Source organism: Ursus maritimus, unplaced genomic scaffold (assembly GCF_017311325.1).
Source record: "Ursus maritimus isolate PB19 unplaced genomic scaffold, ASM1731132v1 scaffold_27, whole genome shotgun sequence".
Taxonomy (NCBI): Eukaryota; Metazoa; Chordata; class Mammalia; order Carnivora; family Ursidae; genus Ursus; species Ursus maritimus.
This window is the reverse complement of record NW_024425230.1, coordinates 30,327,724-30,344,041: the sequence shown is the minus strand read 5'-3', so window position 1 is coordinate 30,344,041 and position 16,318 is coordinate 30,327,724. Positions and strand designations below refer to the sequence as shown.

Genomic DNA, 16,318 nt, shown 5'->3' with positions numbered 1-16,318 from the left:
GGGGGGGGGGCGGGGGTGAGGTGCGGGCGGGCCTGGGGGAAGACCCTTGGAGACAAAGGCCTCACTTCCTCTTCCTCGCAGGCAGGGGCAGCCTTCCACCACGGAGAGCCCAGCTGTCGGCTGCCATTCTGGAAGATGCCGTGTCACTGGGCCAGCGCGGGTGTGGGCGTGCGTGTGCGTTCGGCCACAGCCCTGGCAGCGCTGTGGTTCTGCGTCACAGGTGAGGGGAGCTGTGTGGGGACCGGAGCGGGCTCCTGCCAGGCCTGTCTAGCAGGGATGCAGAGGGTTTTGGCTAACCTCTTCCCACTGTCCGCTGTCGCCTGTCCACTCATTTCCACTGGGATTCCACAGACAACTTACTCTGCATTTCTTAGCCCCTGTTTCCTCTTCTATAAACTGGTCATGTGAGCACTGCATGTGATGATGCTGTTTTTTGAACACACAGTGTGCGTGCTCCTTCCTGAGGGCCTTTGCACGTACTGTTCCCTCTGCCTGGAACTTCCTGTCCCCACACATTGGCATGACTTGATTCTTTATTTCGTTCTGGTCTTTACTCCTATGTCACCTCCTCAGCTAAGTTTTCTTGGCTATCTTGTACACCATCTCTCCCTACCCTCGACCTTACTTCGTCATGCTTCTTCCCAGCCTTGCCCTCCGCCTGACATGGTGCGTGTCTACCTGCTTCTTGTCCGCTCTGCTCAAAGAGCAGGGTCTGTCCCCAGTGCCAGGACTGGGGCAGCCACATAGCTGCTGAATAACCTGGTTGGATAAATGATGTAACTCTTCCCACACAGCTCTTGGCACAGAGTCAGCATTCGAGAATGGCATTATTTTTAATAACAACACCCTCATCATATTTTAAATCCTTATCAGCCCCTGGCAGAGGGAGAGACTGCCTTCTTCTGCCCTAGGGGAGGACAAAGCTGAGTGTCTGGTGCCACCTGCTGGTCATAAAGAGGAAGCAACTCTCTAGTTGCGGGAGCTCTGATTTCTCTAGAGAAAGGGCTTTGGGTGATTCCTCAGGTTTTATTCCTAAATACCCTCTACAAGGGGCACCAGTTGGAGGGCTGGCCTGGGGCATGTGGTGTTGCAGCGAGAGATCCAGGGCCAGCATAAGACCTTTAGAGACCTCTACGCACGGCAAAGATCATGATACCCTCTCCCTGTGTGTAATTCGCAATAAAAATGCTATTTTTCTAAATGCAAGAAACCTTTAATGGGGGCATAGCCAGTCAGCTTCATGTCAAGACTGTTTGATTTTTACACTTTTTGGATGTGCCTGCTTTGCTGGTGCCCAAAGCACACACTTACCCAAGAACAGCAGCGCCAGAGTAGGGAGCGTGCCTCCCCAAAGGAAAGGCCCAGGGACCCTAACTTCCCAGGGCTCTAAAAGAAGAGCTGGAATGGAGGCAGAGGTGACTGGGTGAGGAGGCTTGCCAAGCCACAGGATAAAGGGCAGGGGACCAACAGGGGGATCTGCCCCAGGGGGCTTTTCTCTGGCCATGCCCTCGGCCCTGGCTCTGGGAATGAGTTGGCACTAGGCTTCCGGAACTCCTGCTCCTGTGTTCCCCTCCAATTCATCAGCAGGCCCTGTTGGTTCTCCCTCATCAATAAACCTTGAATCTGTCCCATGCTCTCTCAATACCACTGCCATCTCTGCAGCTAAGCCAACATCACTTCTTACAAAGACCATTGAAATAGTCCTTAATTCCTTCTCCACAGAGGAGCCGGAGTGAGTTGCAGGCATCGTTAGCCAGATTATTACTGATTACCACCCCCCCAACCTGCAGAGACTTCCCACTGCATGTAGCAAACGAAATTCTTTACTGGTCTTACAAAGCCCTCCCATCCAGACACCCTGGCCACATTGGACAGCTACTTGATATGTTCACTTAGGAAGCTGAATCTTGCCTTGGGGCCTTCCCACCTGCTGTTCCCTCTGCCTGGAACATTCTTACACTGGCTTTTTTGTATGTCAGGCTCTTTTTCATTCCCTTTAAATTTCAGTTTAATATCCTTTTAGTGAGAATGTGCCTCACTACCCCATTGAAAGGTGTGGGCATTCTTTCTTTCGGGTATAAAAGCGAATCATGTTTATTTAGGAAAAGAAAAAAGAGAAAGCACTCGTGATCCTTTCTCATTCACTGTTAACATCTGGTATAAACCTTTTTAGACTCCCCTTTCTAATTAATAAAGATAACATGTACTTATGTGAAAATGCAACTAGCACAGACAGGTGTAAAGTACCTGTCAAATTTTTGGAAAGCTACCACCTCTAATCCTTTGGCTTATGTCTTTCATACCCCTAATCCCAAGCTAATGAGAATTTGTGTCTTAGTTTGTCCCTCTCTCCCATTAAAAGGTAAACTCTGTAAGGGTGTGACCTTGGTCTTCTCTGTTGCATTCCTAAGTCTTATGCTCGGCAAATAGTAGGTGCTAACTACAGTCTTGTTGACTGGATGAGGACCACAGGTAATAAACTTTACTTTGGGTCTCGGACCTTAAAGGAGGGGTGGACGGGCCTAGAGTTAACCAGAAGGGGAGGAGGACCAGAGAGGCTCCCAGCGGCCCCACCCCTCCTCACTGCCACACCTCTGCCCCCAGGCGCTCTGGAGGTCCAGGTCCCCGAAGACCCCGTGGTGGCCCTGGTGGGCAGCGATGTCACCCTGCGCTGCTCCTTCTCGCCCGAGCCCGGCTTCAGCCTGGCGCAGCTCAACCTCATCTGGCAGCTGACGGACACCAAACAGCTGGTGCACAGCTTCGCCGAGGGCCGGGACCAGGGCAGCGCCTACGCCAACCGCACGGCGCTCTTCCCGGACCTGCTGGCCCAGGGCAACGCGTCCCTGAGGCTGCAGCGCGTGCGCGTGGCTGATGAGGGCAGCTTCACCTGCTTTGTGAGCATCCGGGACTTCGGCAGCGCCGCGGTCAGCCTGCAGGTGGCGGGTGAGCGCCGGGAGGGGGCGCCCTCCCCTTGCCACATCCCTCACTGCCCGCAGCCCCGTACCCACCGCGCCATCGCTGACCCCATAACGCAAGCCCCACAGCTGATCCCTGTTGCTCCAGGTGCCCTTTCCTCCACTGCGACCCCCTCCTCCCGTCCTTGCCTTACCTCGACCTCTGCCCTCTGCCCTCTACCCCACTCCAGCACCCTACTCGAAGCCCAGCATGACCCTGGAGCCCAACAAGGACCTGCGACCTGGGGACACGGTGACCATCACGTGCTCCAGCTACCGGGGCTATCCGGAGGCCGAGGTGTTCTGGCAGGACGGGCAGGGCGCAGCCTTGACGGGCAACGTGACCACGTCGCAGATGGCCAACGAGCAGGGCTTGTTCGACGTGCGCAGCGTCCTGAGGGTGGTGCTGGGCGCTAACGGCACCTACAACTGCCTGGTGCGCAACCCGGTGCTGCAGCAGGACGCTCAGGGCTCCGTCACCATCACGCCCCATAGAAGCCCCACAGGTTTGTTTTTTGCTTGGTTGGTTGGTTTTTGCTTAAATGCCCCCGTGAGGGACGGTTTTTGTCCTATCGGCAGTGGCTGCGGGATTTGAATCTAGCTCCCTACTCAGTCTCCCAGAACGGTGACATTCCTGGTAATGGTAACAGGAAAGATAAACTGGGTGAGGAGGCGGGAACCTTACCTTGCTGGTAGGGGATGAGGACAGTAATCACAGGCCTTTTTCGCTCTCCGGGGCTCCTGACTCCGGGGCTCTGGAAACCTCTAGAAAGGATGAAGAAGCATTGAGATCTCAGCAGAGAGAGTAAGTGTAGGGGAGGGAAACGCGTCCATCATGGGGGAGGGGGGCTTGTGCTACGGCTGGATGCTACCCTCGGCCCAGCCCCCCACCCCTGGGAACAGGCATTGTCAGGCCAAGGTCAACCTCCTGTGATTGTCATAAGATTAGGGTGACTCCACATCTGGGAATCTGAGACTCAGTCTGCTTTTGGGTCTGAGAGAAAGTGGGAAGATGGAATAGGAACTGGGGGTTAATAGAGGAGGAAATCTGGGAGGCTGTGGGCTGGTAGCCGGGAGTGGCCCCACCCCTCCTCACCGCCTACCTAACCTCGCCCCCAGGCGCCGTGGAGGTCCAGGTCCCCGAAGACCCCGTGGTGGCCCTGGTGGGCAGCGATGCCACCCTGCGCTGCTCCTTCTCGCCGGAGCCCGGCTTCAGCCTGGCGCAGCTCAACCTCATCTGGCAGCTGACGGACACCAAACAGCTGGTGCACAGCTTCGCCGAGGGCCGGGACCAGGGCAGCGCCTATGCCAACCGCACGGCGCTCTTCCCGGACCTGCTGGCCCAGGGCAACGCGTCCCTGAGGCTGCAGCGCGTGCGCGTGGCTGATGAGGGCAGCTTCACCTGCTTTGTGAGCATCCGGGACTTCGGCAGCGCCGCGGTCAGCCTGCAGGTGGCGGGTGAGCGCCGGGAGGGGGCGCCCTCCCCTTGCCACATCCCTCACTGCCTGCAGCCCGTACCCACCGCGCCACCGCTGAACCCATAACGCAAGCCCCACAGCTGACCCCTGTTGCTCCAGGTGCCCTTTCCTCCACTGCGACCCCCTCCTCCCGTCCTTGCCTTACCTCGACCTCTGCCCTCTGCCCTCTACTCTCTACCCTCTGCCCCACTCCAGCGCCCTACTCGAAGCCCAGCATGACCCTGGAGCCCAACAAGGACCTGCGACCTGGGGACACGGTGACCATCACGTGCTCCAGCTACCGGGGCTATCCGGAGGCCGAGGTGTTCTGGCAGGACGGGCAGGGCACAGCCTTGACGGGCAACGTGACCACGTCGCAGATGGCCAACGAGCAGGGCTTGTTCGACGTGCGCAGCGTCCTGAGGGTGGTGCTGGGCGCTAACGGCACCTACAGCTGCCTGGTGCGCAACCCGGTGCTGCAGCAGGACGCTCAGGGCTCCGTCACCATCACAGGTAGGCAGGGGGCAGATGAACAGCTGGGGAGACGGAGGGAGCCGCTGCCTTTGTTCTAGACCCTGAGTTGGAATTTAGGTAGGTTTGGGGGGTCGGAAGCCTTATATTTCAGGGGTCTCGAACTCCCCACCCAGAGGTCCTTAAGCGACTTGCTTTAAGGAGCCCATAAAAGTCAGTTGTAATATTCGCCCTCTTAAGAGCACCTGAGGTGATTACAGAGACGGGAGGCGCTGCGGGAATCCGGAGGTGTGGGTGGGCGTAGAGCAGACGGGGCGCGGTGAGGGAGCGCTTTCCTACCGGAACTCCTCCGGGGGATGGGAAGGTGTTGCTGTGTCCGTGCCACCATCTGATCTGAGGCCCTGAGAGTCAGTTGGGGATGTTCAGGTGGTCGGTCCCCCTCACCCCGGGGCTGTCAGCTCTTCGAGAGGGGAGCTCTCAATCCGGGCAGTAGTTGGGGGATCTCTGCTGCCCCCGTGTGGTCAAACGCCAGATTGATGTCGTGCATTTGTCGATTCCCTCAATCTGGTTGGGGTCTGGTTTGGGGTCCCAGCCCAAATACCTTCCCTTCGTGCATTGCCCACCTCAGTGGGTGCTCCTTGTGCCTGGGGGTGTGAAGAGGGTTCAGGTCCACACTCAGGCCAAGGGAGGCAGTCTCCGTCTGTGTTGAGAGATCAGGTTGGCTCCTCAGTCCCTCCCCCTGGGTAACTGAGATTTCCCAGGGGCCTCCCCACATCCTCTGGTGTCTGAACAGCAGGTTCTGTCTGTCTGATTGTCCTGTCTTCCCTTCCCATGACTTCCCCCTGCCTGGTGAGTTTCCAGAGAGAATAAGAAATACCAGGTAGGGTGAGATCAGCAGAGAAAGGGAAGCTTTCTGAGAAGGGAAGCAAGGGCCAAAGTGGGCTGGAGCAGTTGGGAGAAGTCTCCGGGGACAGGCGGGAGTTGAGAGAGCCTTGAAGGACAGGTGGACTTTGTGATCATTTGCACCTGGGGCTGAACTGGGTGTTTGCCACGCTGTGCAGAAAGGGCTTATGGGTGTGAATGGGATGGTAGGGAGAATGCTTCATCTAAGAGAAAAACGCTTTTATTTTAAACTTTAGGAGCTAACATTTAAAGTGCTTTTGTTTCAGGGATGAGGAAACCAAAGCCCAGAGAGAAGAGAGAACTTTCCCAAGTCTGCAGACTAGCACAGTGGCTCTATTTTGGGGGCCAGGTGCCTCTTTGAAAATCGGGTAAACGGTAAATGCAATAGTTTGCATTTACGTTTAGAAGGTTCATGGCCCCTCTACACTCACCCAAGGGGCGGGGGGCGATGTGGTGTGCGGCCCTTGGCTCCAGCACCCGGCGGTGAGCAGATGAACCAGGACCGGAATCCAACCTTTAGCCTCTCAGCCTAATTTTCTCTCCTCCCCACCACCCAGCCTCCTGTTTTCATAAGAGCAGGTCTGGCCTACTTCGGAGCCCTTGGCCTGTATTTCGCTTCAGGCAGCTTTGTGCCTGGTAAAACATTCTGGGATTCAGAATGTCAGCGCTCCAGCCTGGCCTCTCCCACACCTGCTGGAGGTTCCTGACGCGTGCGCGCTGCGCTGTGCCCAGAGGGGCTTTATGGGGCATGCACTGGAAATGGTACCTCAGCAGCCCAGCCTGAGCCCTGCTTTTTACTCCAGGGCAAGTCTGGCCCGTGTTCCAGGCACGGACACCCATCAGCCTCCTCCTGAGTATTTCTGTGCTTCCTCCTTTGCTACAGGAGCCCCGCCCGGGATCCCCAGGGGTTTCTTTCACGGGCTTCTTGGACTGGCCTTCCTGGCCCCTGATGCCAGCTGCCGTCCTCTCCTGCTCCCCTGGGTAATGGGTCCCTTTGCTTGCAACGTCCCGAGCAGCCGCTCTGCCAACCAGACCGGCTGAAGGGAACATCTGCTGCAAAAGCCTGTGTCCCTGCCAGGGCCTGTGCTGCCGAAGGTTCTCCCAGCACTGCTGTCGGCACTGCTCCCTGGGCACTCACGGTCTGCAGAGAGCAGAGGAAAGCAGTGCCATCATTTGTTAGATCGGAGGTCCCCGAGGCTTCTGCCCGGGACCGGCACAGGCCCAGGGCCCAGGCTGCTGGTGGCGTGCTCAGAACGGCGGTTGGCCCTGACCCAGGTGCGGGCGCCTCAAGCCCTTCCCTCCGCCGTGAGCGAGCTAACAGAAGGGCCCTCAGCGTTTCACGGCAACATTCCCCTGGCAAGTCTCCTGCTCTTGGATAAACCCAGAACCCTCGCCACAGCACCCTCAGTTCCCACCCCCATCTACACGCGGGGCTCCCCAAACATTTTCTGTGAAGGGCTGGATAGTAAATATTTTAGGCTTTGTGGGCCACATACGATCTCTGTTGCTGCTGCTGCTTTTCCTTCCCCTTCTGCTCCTCCTGTTTCTTTTTTTGTAACCCTTTACAAATATGAAAACTATTATTAGCCTACAGGCTGTACAAAAACAGACCACAGGCCAGATCTGGCTCGCAGACCATAATTTGCTGACTCCCGATCTCTAGGATGGGGGACATCACCAGACAGGGCTGGAATAGTCAGGGAGGGCCTCCTGAGGAGGTGAATCTTAAACTAGGTGAGCGTGGGGGGGGGGCATTTTTTTTTAGTAGAGGAACCTGACAGCAATGGCGTGGGGGCTGGAAGGAGCCAGTTGTCTTCGCAGAGAATGGCTAGTTCACGAGCTTGGCTGGAGCAGAGGCTCCTGAGGTGGACACGGAAAGAAAGGCTGGGGGAGGGGAAGGAGCAGCCACAGAATTGAGGTCCTTGAGAGGATTGAAGCATTATTCAAATGTCAGTGGGGAGCCGTGGAAGGTTCTAGAGCATCATCAACTGCAGACTCTTCACCGGTGCCAGGTTGAGGCATGACCACACCAGCCACGGCTGTGTCAGTGTTTGGCTGTGTCTCGGTGTGTGGGGAAGGGGTGTGGGAACTTTAGCGAGCTCTCTTCATAGCGCTGGAGCCCAGTGAGGGTGGGAGCTCCCTGTTCACACCTCTTGGCCAAGGGTGTGCAGTCCTCAGGGCCACGGGGGCCAGGCGTGACCATCTCTTCCCATTCTCTCCACTTCCCCTCCCAGGGCAGCCCTTGACCTTCCCCCCTGAGGCCCTGTGGGTGACCGTGGGGCTCTCTGTCTGTCTTGTCGCACTGCTGGTGGCCCTGGCCTTCGTGTGCTGGAGAAAAATCAAGCAGAGCTGTGAGGAGGAGAATGCAGGTGAGGGAGAGAGTGCGCGTACACACACGTGCACACACGTCTTTGGTATGTTGATGTGTCTGTGACATCCACGTGTGGGTCGCTTTCTGGTGACTGAATGAGGGTGAGTGTGCACATGGGGCCTGATTGTGTGTGTGTGGCCTTGAGGCTGAGTGTGCCTTGTACGTGTGAACAGGTGTGAGCTTGTCTATCAGGGTGGGAATGTGGAAGGCTGAGCGTGGGTAGGTGCGGGACGGGAAGTGAGTAGTGGACGTGTGGGGCTGCAGTGGGATGGTGAGCGTGAAAGTCACACGAGCGTGTCTGTGCGTGGAAGCGTGGGTGTAGAGTGTGGAAATTTAGTGGCACACGAGTGAATGCCGCATGGGTGTGGGTGTCCCTGTGTGAGGGTGTACCTGCCTCCCAGTGGGCAGAGTCAGAAGCAGCTGCCATTAGCCGGGTTGGGATCAGTGTGAGTTGACTTTGGTGATTGGCAGGTGGTGAGCTGACATTGGTAGATGGCAGTTTGAGTTTGGTCGGGAAGTGTGTCAACTCTGGGGAGTGGTGGGTGGTGAGCACACAGTGGTGAGTCGGGTTGATGCTGGTGGCTGGTAGGTGGGCACACAAAGGCTTCCCTGGGTGAGCATGGAAGTAGATGGTTGGAGGTAGGAGCTGGCTGGGCGTTGGGACGGAGGGTACGTATGTGGAGGAGAAGGGACAGATAGGTGGGTGGCGGCCCGTGCAGCGGGTGGCAGGGTGGGCTGGTAGAAGGACAGGTGCACAGGTAGGTGGGTGGTGCTCGTGTTGGAGGCTGGTGGTAGGGGGGCTTGGTAAGTGGGTTGATTTGAGGGAGCGATGGGGTCGGTGGGTGTGGCTGGGTGGAGGCATGAGGAGATGGTGCTCGGCTGGGTGAGTGGCGGGCTCTGCTCTGTGCTGGTCTCAGGCTCCCACCCTGTGTCCAACATCTGGACCGCAAGCCAGGCCTACTCAGCCCGCTTACCTGCCTCCCGCACCCCCAGGTGGGGAAGTGCAGGGATGCCTGTGGGCTGAGAAAGTCTTGTTTACTGAGTTCTTGTCTTCCAGGTGCTGAGGACCAGGATGTGGATGGAGAGGGATCCAAGACCGGTAAGCCCGAGCTTAGAGCTGGCCTTACTGGCTGAGGGAAGGACACAGGGATGGGGAGAGGACTCTAGGATCAGAGGAGCCACATTTGCTTAGGTTTGAACGCAGTCTGTTCTGTGGACTGTGGTCTCCTGCCCGGGTGAGTCCGCTCTTCGCTCAGTGATAGGCCTGGACGGGATCTCCCGACTCCCTCCCAGTGTTGCTTCATCTTTCCCGCCTACCTGACCTTTCTGCCAGGCCAGCTCCACTCCGAGTGAGCCTGCGCTGTGGGGTCTGGTGGCTTCCTAGGGGAAGACTGAGGGCTCGGGGCAGGGTGGCCTGGGGTTCAGTTCTAGCTGCCGCTCATGGGTTGAGTGGTCTGGAGCAAGTCACCTTGCTTCTCTGGGCCTCAGTTTCTTCATCTTTGAGTCTTGGTTTCCTCCTAATAACCACCTTCCTTCATAGGCTGTGTGGGTTTAATTGAATGAGACCCTGTACATGAAGGGTCTAGTACCGTCCCTGGTGCCTGGTCCAGGCCTGCTGGAGTCTTGTTAATAGGCAGACAATTTAAGACAGTCCCATTCTGGTTAGAGCCTATGTGACTTTGGTCAAAGCGCTTTGCTGCTCTGGGCTTCAGTGTCCCTGTAAAATGTTATCCTGACCCTGCCTTTCGTGTGACTGTGTTTAGAGATGCAAACTTGGACTTGGGGTGGGTACACAGCACTGGTGTTCTGTGGCCGCTGGAGGCCTCACTGCCCTCCCTCCTGGGGCTCCCGGGCTGGGCAAGCCAGGTTCCCACGGAGCCATTTGAGATGACACCAGCAGACATCGGTCCCCCCGCCCCTCCCACCACCCCGTCCCCCCCCACCCCCCGGCAAGGAAGAGCAGGAGACTGACACCCGGGACTGCTGTAAGTGACACCAGTTAACTCTCTGCCTTTGGTGTGGAGACAGCCCTGGGCTCAGGCCTCATTTTTCTGGCTCAGAGGCAGATGTCGCTGATGGGGGATGGGGGGCGATGGGAAGAGGGTGGCCTAGAGATTTGTTCAGTCTCGGTTCCGCGTGACCCAGGTGCACCGGGGAACAGCTGCAGCCCCCTGTGGCCCCTCACTTCACCCTTACTTGCAGAGCAGACTCGGTGTACTTCCACATCTCTAGCTCACCGGAGGGCAGAGTAGCCATTCCCATTGTACGGATGTGGAAAACTGAGGCCCAGAGGGAGGAGTGACAGGATACACAGTGGAGCTGGGCCTTGGGACAGCAGCCTAGGGCCCCTTCCCTGGGGCTGACAGGTTGCCCTCATCCTAGGTCCGTGTAGACCTCACTTCTTCCTCGGCTCCTGTCCCTCTGCCCGCCTCCTGAGCCCGCCACTTCCCACGGTCCCCCTCACCGTGCGCTTCTTCCTTTTTGCAGCGCTGCGGCCTCTGAGACACTCTGAAAGCAAAGAAGGTAAAGACACGTGGTGCTCGAGATCGTGTCTGTGTGTTGGCACATCTGTGGGTAGGAGGCTGGGGAGGGTCGTTGGTGGTATCACGTGCTCACGGGTGACCTGAGGCTCCCTCCCCGGGACAGCAGCCTCCACTCTCCCCTGGCGGGGTGGCAGAGGGCGGAGTAACCAAGGTCCCAGCTCCTCTACGCGGATGTAGACGTGACGGAGGCTTCACGAGCCCAGGGATTTCTTTCTCTCTCCTGTAACGGTGTAAGCGTAGGGGATCTTTAGGCCACCGACGTCCTGGAGCTCGGTTCCATGTATTGGTTTCTGCCCTCTTGCACCCAGAGCTTCCATGCCGGGGTCCAAGCTGCCTGCTCCAGCTCCCGTGCCCTCTCCAGAAGCAAGGGGGGAGGAGGAAAGGGAGGAACGTTTTTTTCTACGGCTTGACTAGAAATAGCTCCTGTTACTCCAGTTTTCGTGCATTGGTCAGGCCCTAGTCACATGATGCCGGACTCCGGGGAGGCCCGGGAGTATGGCTGTTGGCAGTAAATATTGACAATCATCGTTCATATTCTGTAATGTCAGCGGGTACATGAGGGAGTGGTTGGTTGGAAGTAAGTTTGAGATCCCTCCTTACTGACAGTAAGCAACAGCGACATCTATGCATGCGTGTTTGTGTGGAAATCTGTGTGTGTGTGTGTGTGTGTGTGTGTGTGTGTGTGTGTGTGTTTTTTGAACAAAACATTCCTTGATGCAGACTTGCCACTCGATACCAGTGGCTTCCACCTAGAAAATCAAAGCTGGTTGCTAAAGGTTATGGAAACTTTTTCAGGTTGCCTGGGTGTCCCTGTCAGGAAAGAAACATTCACTGAATTCCTGGATGTTCATGCCTGCATTTAGGGAAGAAGGGAAGGACATAGGCTCTGTCTTCAGGAAACTTCCAGAGGCGGGGGTGGGGTGGGCTATGGGGCCCTCAGACACCTGCACAAAATACGTGATCCGAGAGGGTCACAGACTCAGACTTTCACGAAAGGCGGTAAGAGGGCTTCGGGAAGGCAGCGTCGTGCAGAAGAGGCCCCGGGGTTGGGAGGGGAGACCTTGGGTCTAGTCTCTGCCTCTGACCTAACGGGAAGCTTCCTCATCTGTGGAATGCACACCTCCCTTACAAGATGGTGGTGAGAATTAGGCAGCGTGACAAAGGCAGACGTGCTCTGTAAAGCAAGTCCTTTTAAACGCTGAAGAATGTTCCTCGGCAGGAAGAGGCCTATGTTGGGGTATGGAGGGATGGAGATAAGTTATCTGCCTCCTTGTTGTTCTGAACCAAATGAGGCATAGAAGGATTGAGCAGATGGAGATGAAAATGTCAGCTTGGTTCTAGAAGAGAGCTGCGGGAGAATGGCCTGGGTGTGGGGTGCAGCGGGCTTCCCGATCCTGCTCCCAGTGGGGCAGCCTGGCCCTCAAGTCCCTGGTCACACTGTGTGCGCACAGAGGCAGTGCCCAGAAGGGAGGACTACTTGCCCTGGGACAGACAGAGCCCAAAGAACAGGGGTGGGAGCAGCGGGGTCACACATGCCCTGGTCCTCCTTCGAAACTGTCCCCCAAGTCAGGGAGTGGTGTGGGGCCAGTCCACTGGGTGCCCCCCATGGGGAGACAAGAACCAGAGGTGCTCAGCGTGGGAAGGGGAGCTGGAAAGGACTTCTTGCTAGTGGAGGGGAGGGAGCCAGGTCAGGGAAGACGGAAGGGGATAGAAAGGAGGGGGAGATGGGAGGGGACAAGTGTGCCTGGGAAAGTGGTTGTAAAGGGTGTGGGGTTGGGGGGAGCCACGGGGCTGGAGAGAGAGCCTGGTGGGGATTAGGCAGCCTCCCTCGGGGGGCCTCATGGTCCGTCTGATGCCCCGCTCCTGTGTTGGTGTCTGTCTGGGCGTCCAGGGCGGTGCCGAGCACGGGGGCTGCTGTCGGGCTGCCGCAGCCGCTCCCCCACACACTCCCCACCCGCAAGTGCGCAAGCACGCACCTGGGGTTCTGGAGCCCAAGAGTGGACCCCCTGTAGGTGATGCCTTCCCCCATTTTGTCTTTCCATCGTGGAATGCAGATGATGGACAAGAAATAGCCTGACCATGAGGAGCAGGGAGCTGCTGCTCCGGCCTGGGGGCTCCCGCCTCTGGCTGCACTGGGGCCTCGGTGTGAGCCCTGCCCCCAACAGATGGCTCCCACCCTGGCGGGGCTGCTCATTCTCCAGAGGACAGAGACACCACCCCGCAGGCTTCTTCCTCCGATGGGTGTGATTCCCAGGTCACCTGCTGCCTTATTTCTCCAGTGGCACGGTACACAAACCACCCTGCTGTCTTATTTCTTACGGACCTAACACCATCGCCGGCGCTCCGCCTTACTTCTCCAGTGGACACGCTGCATGGACCACCTGGCTGCCTCGTTTTCTGCAAAGGACACAATATTCGGACTGATGCTCTGCCTTACTTCTCCAAAGACAGGATACACAGTCACCCCTGGCCTTCTTTCTCCAGTGACCCGGACACACAAGTTTTCATTTCTCAGCCTTTTCTTCTACCCCCGCCCCCCGTAAGCCAGGCTCCTCAGACAGGGACACTGCAGCTTCAGCATCTCCCCGAGTCCACAGGCGTCTCCCCTCCCGCCTCCCCCTCCTCTGGCCCCAGCGCTGGCCTTTTCCCTCCCTCCCTGAGTGACGACGGGGCCCTTTCCCCAGGCACGCAGAAGCACACAGGTGCATGTGCTGGAACATGTGCTGGGACACGTAGGGACCTCCCTGAGCCCAGTCTCTCCCATGGTGCCCTGGGCTGTGCCCTGGGAGCTCCCTCCCCATGGGAAGCATGTGCTGGTCACACTGGGTCTCCGGGTGTCTGCGTGGGTCCCCTGGGGGTCAGCCTCTAGCCCTCTGCTTTTCCCTCCTGTCCTTTTGTTCATCCATTCTAGTCACGTTCATCGAGCATCCATGGGGTGTCAGCACTGCCCTAGGTACCTGGGACCCAGGGTGGGAAGATAGGCTCCTCCTTTAAGGAGTTCGTCCTTCAACTGGGGAACTGTGAGGAGACAGACAACTGCCCGCTATGGCCCGCTGCTCGCTGCTCGCAAGGCGGCTCCTGCATACCCCCTCCTGTGCCCACAGCCTCCTGGATACCTCACATCCACCCCATCCCTAATCCCTCCCCAGGGCAGGAGGAGGGGGCAAAAACCTGGAGACAGGGGCAGAGCCTCCTGCTACAGGCAGAGAATCCGATGGTTTCCAAAGTCTTTCCAGGTGTGAGCTGGTGGGCAGGCAGCCACAGCACCCAGGACCCCGGAGAGCAGAAGCCTAGGGGAGGCCTGGGGACGGGGCGGGGCCAGGAGGGCCGCAGGGACACAGCCCTTCGCCCCCCACCATGGTGCTATTCTGGAGCCAGGAGGTCCTCCTGGCTTGTCTCTCGCCGGCCCCCAGCCTCCGGAACACTTCTGATGTCCTCCCGCTGACATTTCGTCCTTCCCCCGGGAACAGAAGAGGTGGCATGTCTAATTTAAATGTGGGACTCTGAGGAATTTTGTTAAGTGGGGGTGTATTTTGGGAAAAATAAATGGCTTTGTAGAAAGCTTTTCCTCCAAGAAGTGTGTGGAAGCAGGTTGGGCAGCGGGACTTGGCAGAAGGGATCCGCTCCCGGACATTTGAGGCCAGAGCGGGGTGCCTGCATCTCCTCCCTCTCGCTGTCCTTCAATCCCTGGGTCTCTGTGGCCATGCAGCCCCTCCCTGGCCGCAGTTTCCCTCTTGGGAAAGTGAAGTTGGCTGTCCAGAAAGGCTTGGCGCCTCCCGCTCCTGGAAGTGCTGCCTAATTTCTTTACCTTGGAAGACTCAGATCCGGGGCTTGTTTAGGGCCACCTCTAGTGCCCCATTTTACAGATGGGGAAGCCGAGCCCTAGTAGGAAGCTGATATCAGGGAAGGAACTCTGCATGCTATTGTTGCCTGGCTCCGTGGAATGGGCACCAGCCTTGAATCAGAGATCCAGGTCCAGGACCTCATTCTGCCCTGTGACCCTGAGTAAGACATCTAGCTTCTCTGGACCTTACTTTTCTTATATGAGAAACAGACCTGAGGTTTTCACCATCTTCCACCTCCAGAGACTGGGCAGAGGGGGTGAATGTGGCAGATAAACAGGTTTCCAGAGGGCTGGGTTCAGGGATGTGGGAGCGTGCAGGGCATACTGTGACCATTTGCCCCTGGGTGACAAGGCCCTGGGGCAGCAGGAGGGGCCTGCGCTAGAGGTCAGGACACTTGACTTTTGTTCCCAGCTCCACTACTAGCTTGTGACAGAGTCTTTCACACCCCTGACCCTTGATTTCCTTATCCTTTAAGTAGGGCGCCGAGTCCTCCCCTGAAATGTATGCAGCATTCTTTACAAACCAGAGCGCCTGTTGTAAAAGCCCATGGCCCTGGCAGTGAGACCGGTCAGCTTGCTTGAAGTCCCACCACAGGTGCTCTGGGTGGATTTTAGAATCAATAGACGTGTACCGGGGCTCTGCCTTTGCCCTGTACTCCCCCCTGCATACTTGAGCATGTTGCTTACCCCCCTGGGCTGAGCCAGGTAGGGACGACGACGGTGGTTCATGTTTCATAGGATCTCTCTGAAGCTTGGGCAAGACCGTGGGTGAGCAGACGCTGCAAATTATCAAGTGCAGGGTGCACGTGGGGGGTTATTTTCCTTCCCTGCTGTCGCGGTTGCACTCTCTTACTCCCTAGGTGACTTTGTAGATGGAGCGCAGTGACCTCAGTTTGCCCATCTGTAAAAGAGGCATGGGAACCAGTGCTTTTTCTTCCTGACGGGGCCAGGATAAGCCTCAGACACTGGATGGAATGCTTGCAGGAGGACCCAGCAGGTGGGGGGACTTTCCTGGGGGCTGGGGGGTGAGGAAGGTGGCCACTAAGTCCCCTGTGATAAGTGCCCCAGGGAGCAGTATTTTTAGCTGCCTTTCCTGGGCAACGCTCCAACTTCTGCATTTTAATGGAGAAATAATTCTCACAGTGCGACAAGCTATAGCCTGCAGGTGTCACATCCATATTAAAGAGGGGACAGAGCAAGGGTTCATTTGCCTGGCTTGAGGTATGACCGGAATTCACCTCCAGGAGCACTTGTAGCCAGGGCTGTGAAGACCAATTAGTGGATCTGATCGCTCAGAGAGAGGAGCCTGGGTGGGGGGTGAAGACAGCAGGGCTGGGGGGCCCTGAGCCATCCTGACTGTCCTCTTTCAGAGCAGTCCACCTCTGCTCATGCACCGGCAGGAACTGTGCCTTCCCCAGGTCTGTTCGGGGGAGGGGGGTGTTGGGGAGGCACTTGACCTTGCTCGTCCCAGGGACAGTTGCTGAGTGTGTGGGCCAGTCAGCAGAGACCCTGGCAGCTTCTGAGCTGGGCAATGTCCAAAGGTCCTTCTGCAAAGCCCAAGTCTTAAACTGAAACGTGAAGCCAAGGTTTGCCCCAAGTAGCAAAATCCCGGGCCTTCAAGTGCAGGGCGCTCCGGGAGAAGCAGGAGCCGAGGACAGTGTGCAGTAATGCATGGGAACCCTGCAAATGCAAACAATATTGTGTTAAACTAATACGCAAACACAAACAAAACACCACAGGCCGAAAATGGCATCGCTTAGGCCAAGTCCCTACAC

The 16,318-nt window shown here is 57.3% G+C and overlaps 1 protein-coding gene across 1 annotated transcript in view; it reads left to right on the top strand.

Moving 5' to 3' along the window:
* The window catches only part of CD276 (CD276 molecule), a 29,606-nt gene that overhangs the window by 12,954 nt on the left and 334 nt on the right, over nt 1-16,318 (top strand). Inside the window, exons 2-10 of the mRNA XM_040643014.1 lie at nt 82-220; nt 2,605-2,943; nt 3,146-3,460; nt 4,074-4,412; nt 4,628-4,924; nt 8,020-8,154; nt 9,214-9,255; nt 10,644-10,679; nt 12,754-16,318. The exon at nt 12,754-16,318 is cut by the window's right edge and continues 334 nt beyond it. Of these exons, the coding sequence (XP_040498948.1) occupies nt 136-220; nt 2,605-2,943; nt 3,146-3,460; nt 4,074-4,412; nt 4,628-4,924; nt 8,020-8,154; nt 9,214-9,255; nt 10,644-10,679; nt 12,754-12,776 (1,611 nt within the window). The 5' untranslated portion in view covers nt 82-135 and the 3' untranslated portion in view covers nt 12,777-16,318. The remainder of the gene's footprint in view (nt 1-81; nt 221-2,604; nt 2,944-3,145; nt 3,461-4,073; nt 4,413-4,627; nt 4,925-8,019; nt 8,155-9,213; nt 9,256-10,643; nt 10,680-12,753) is intronic.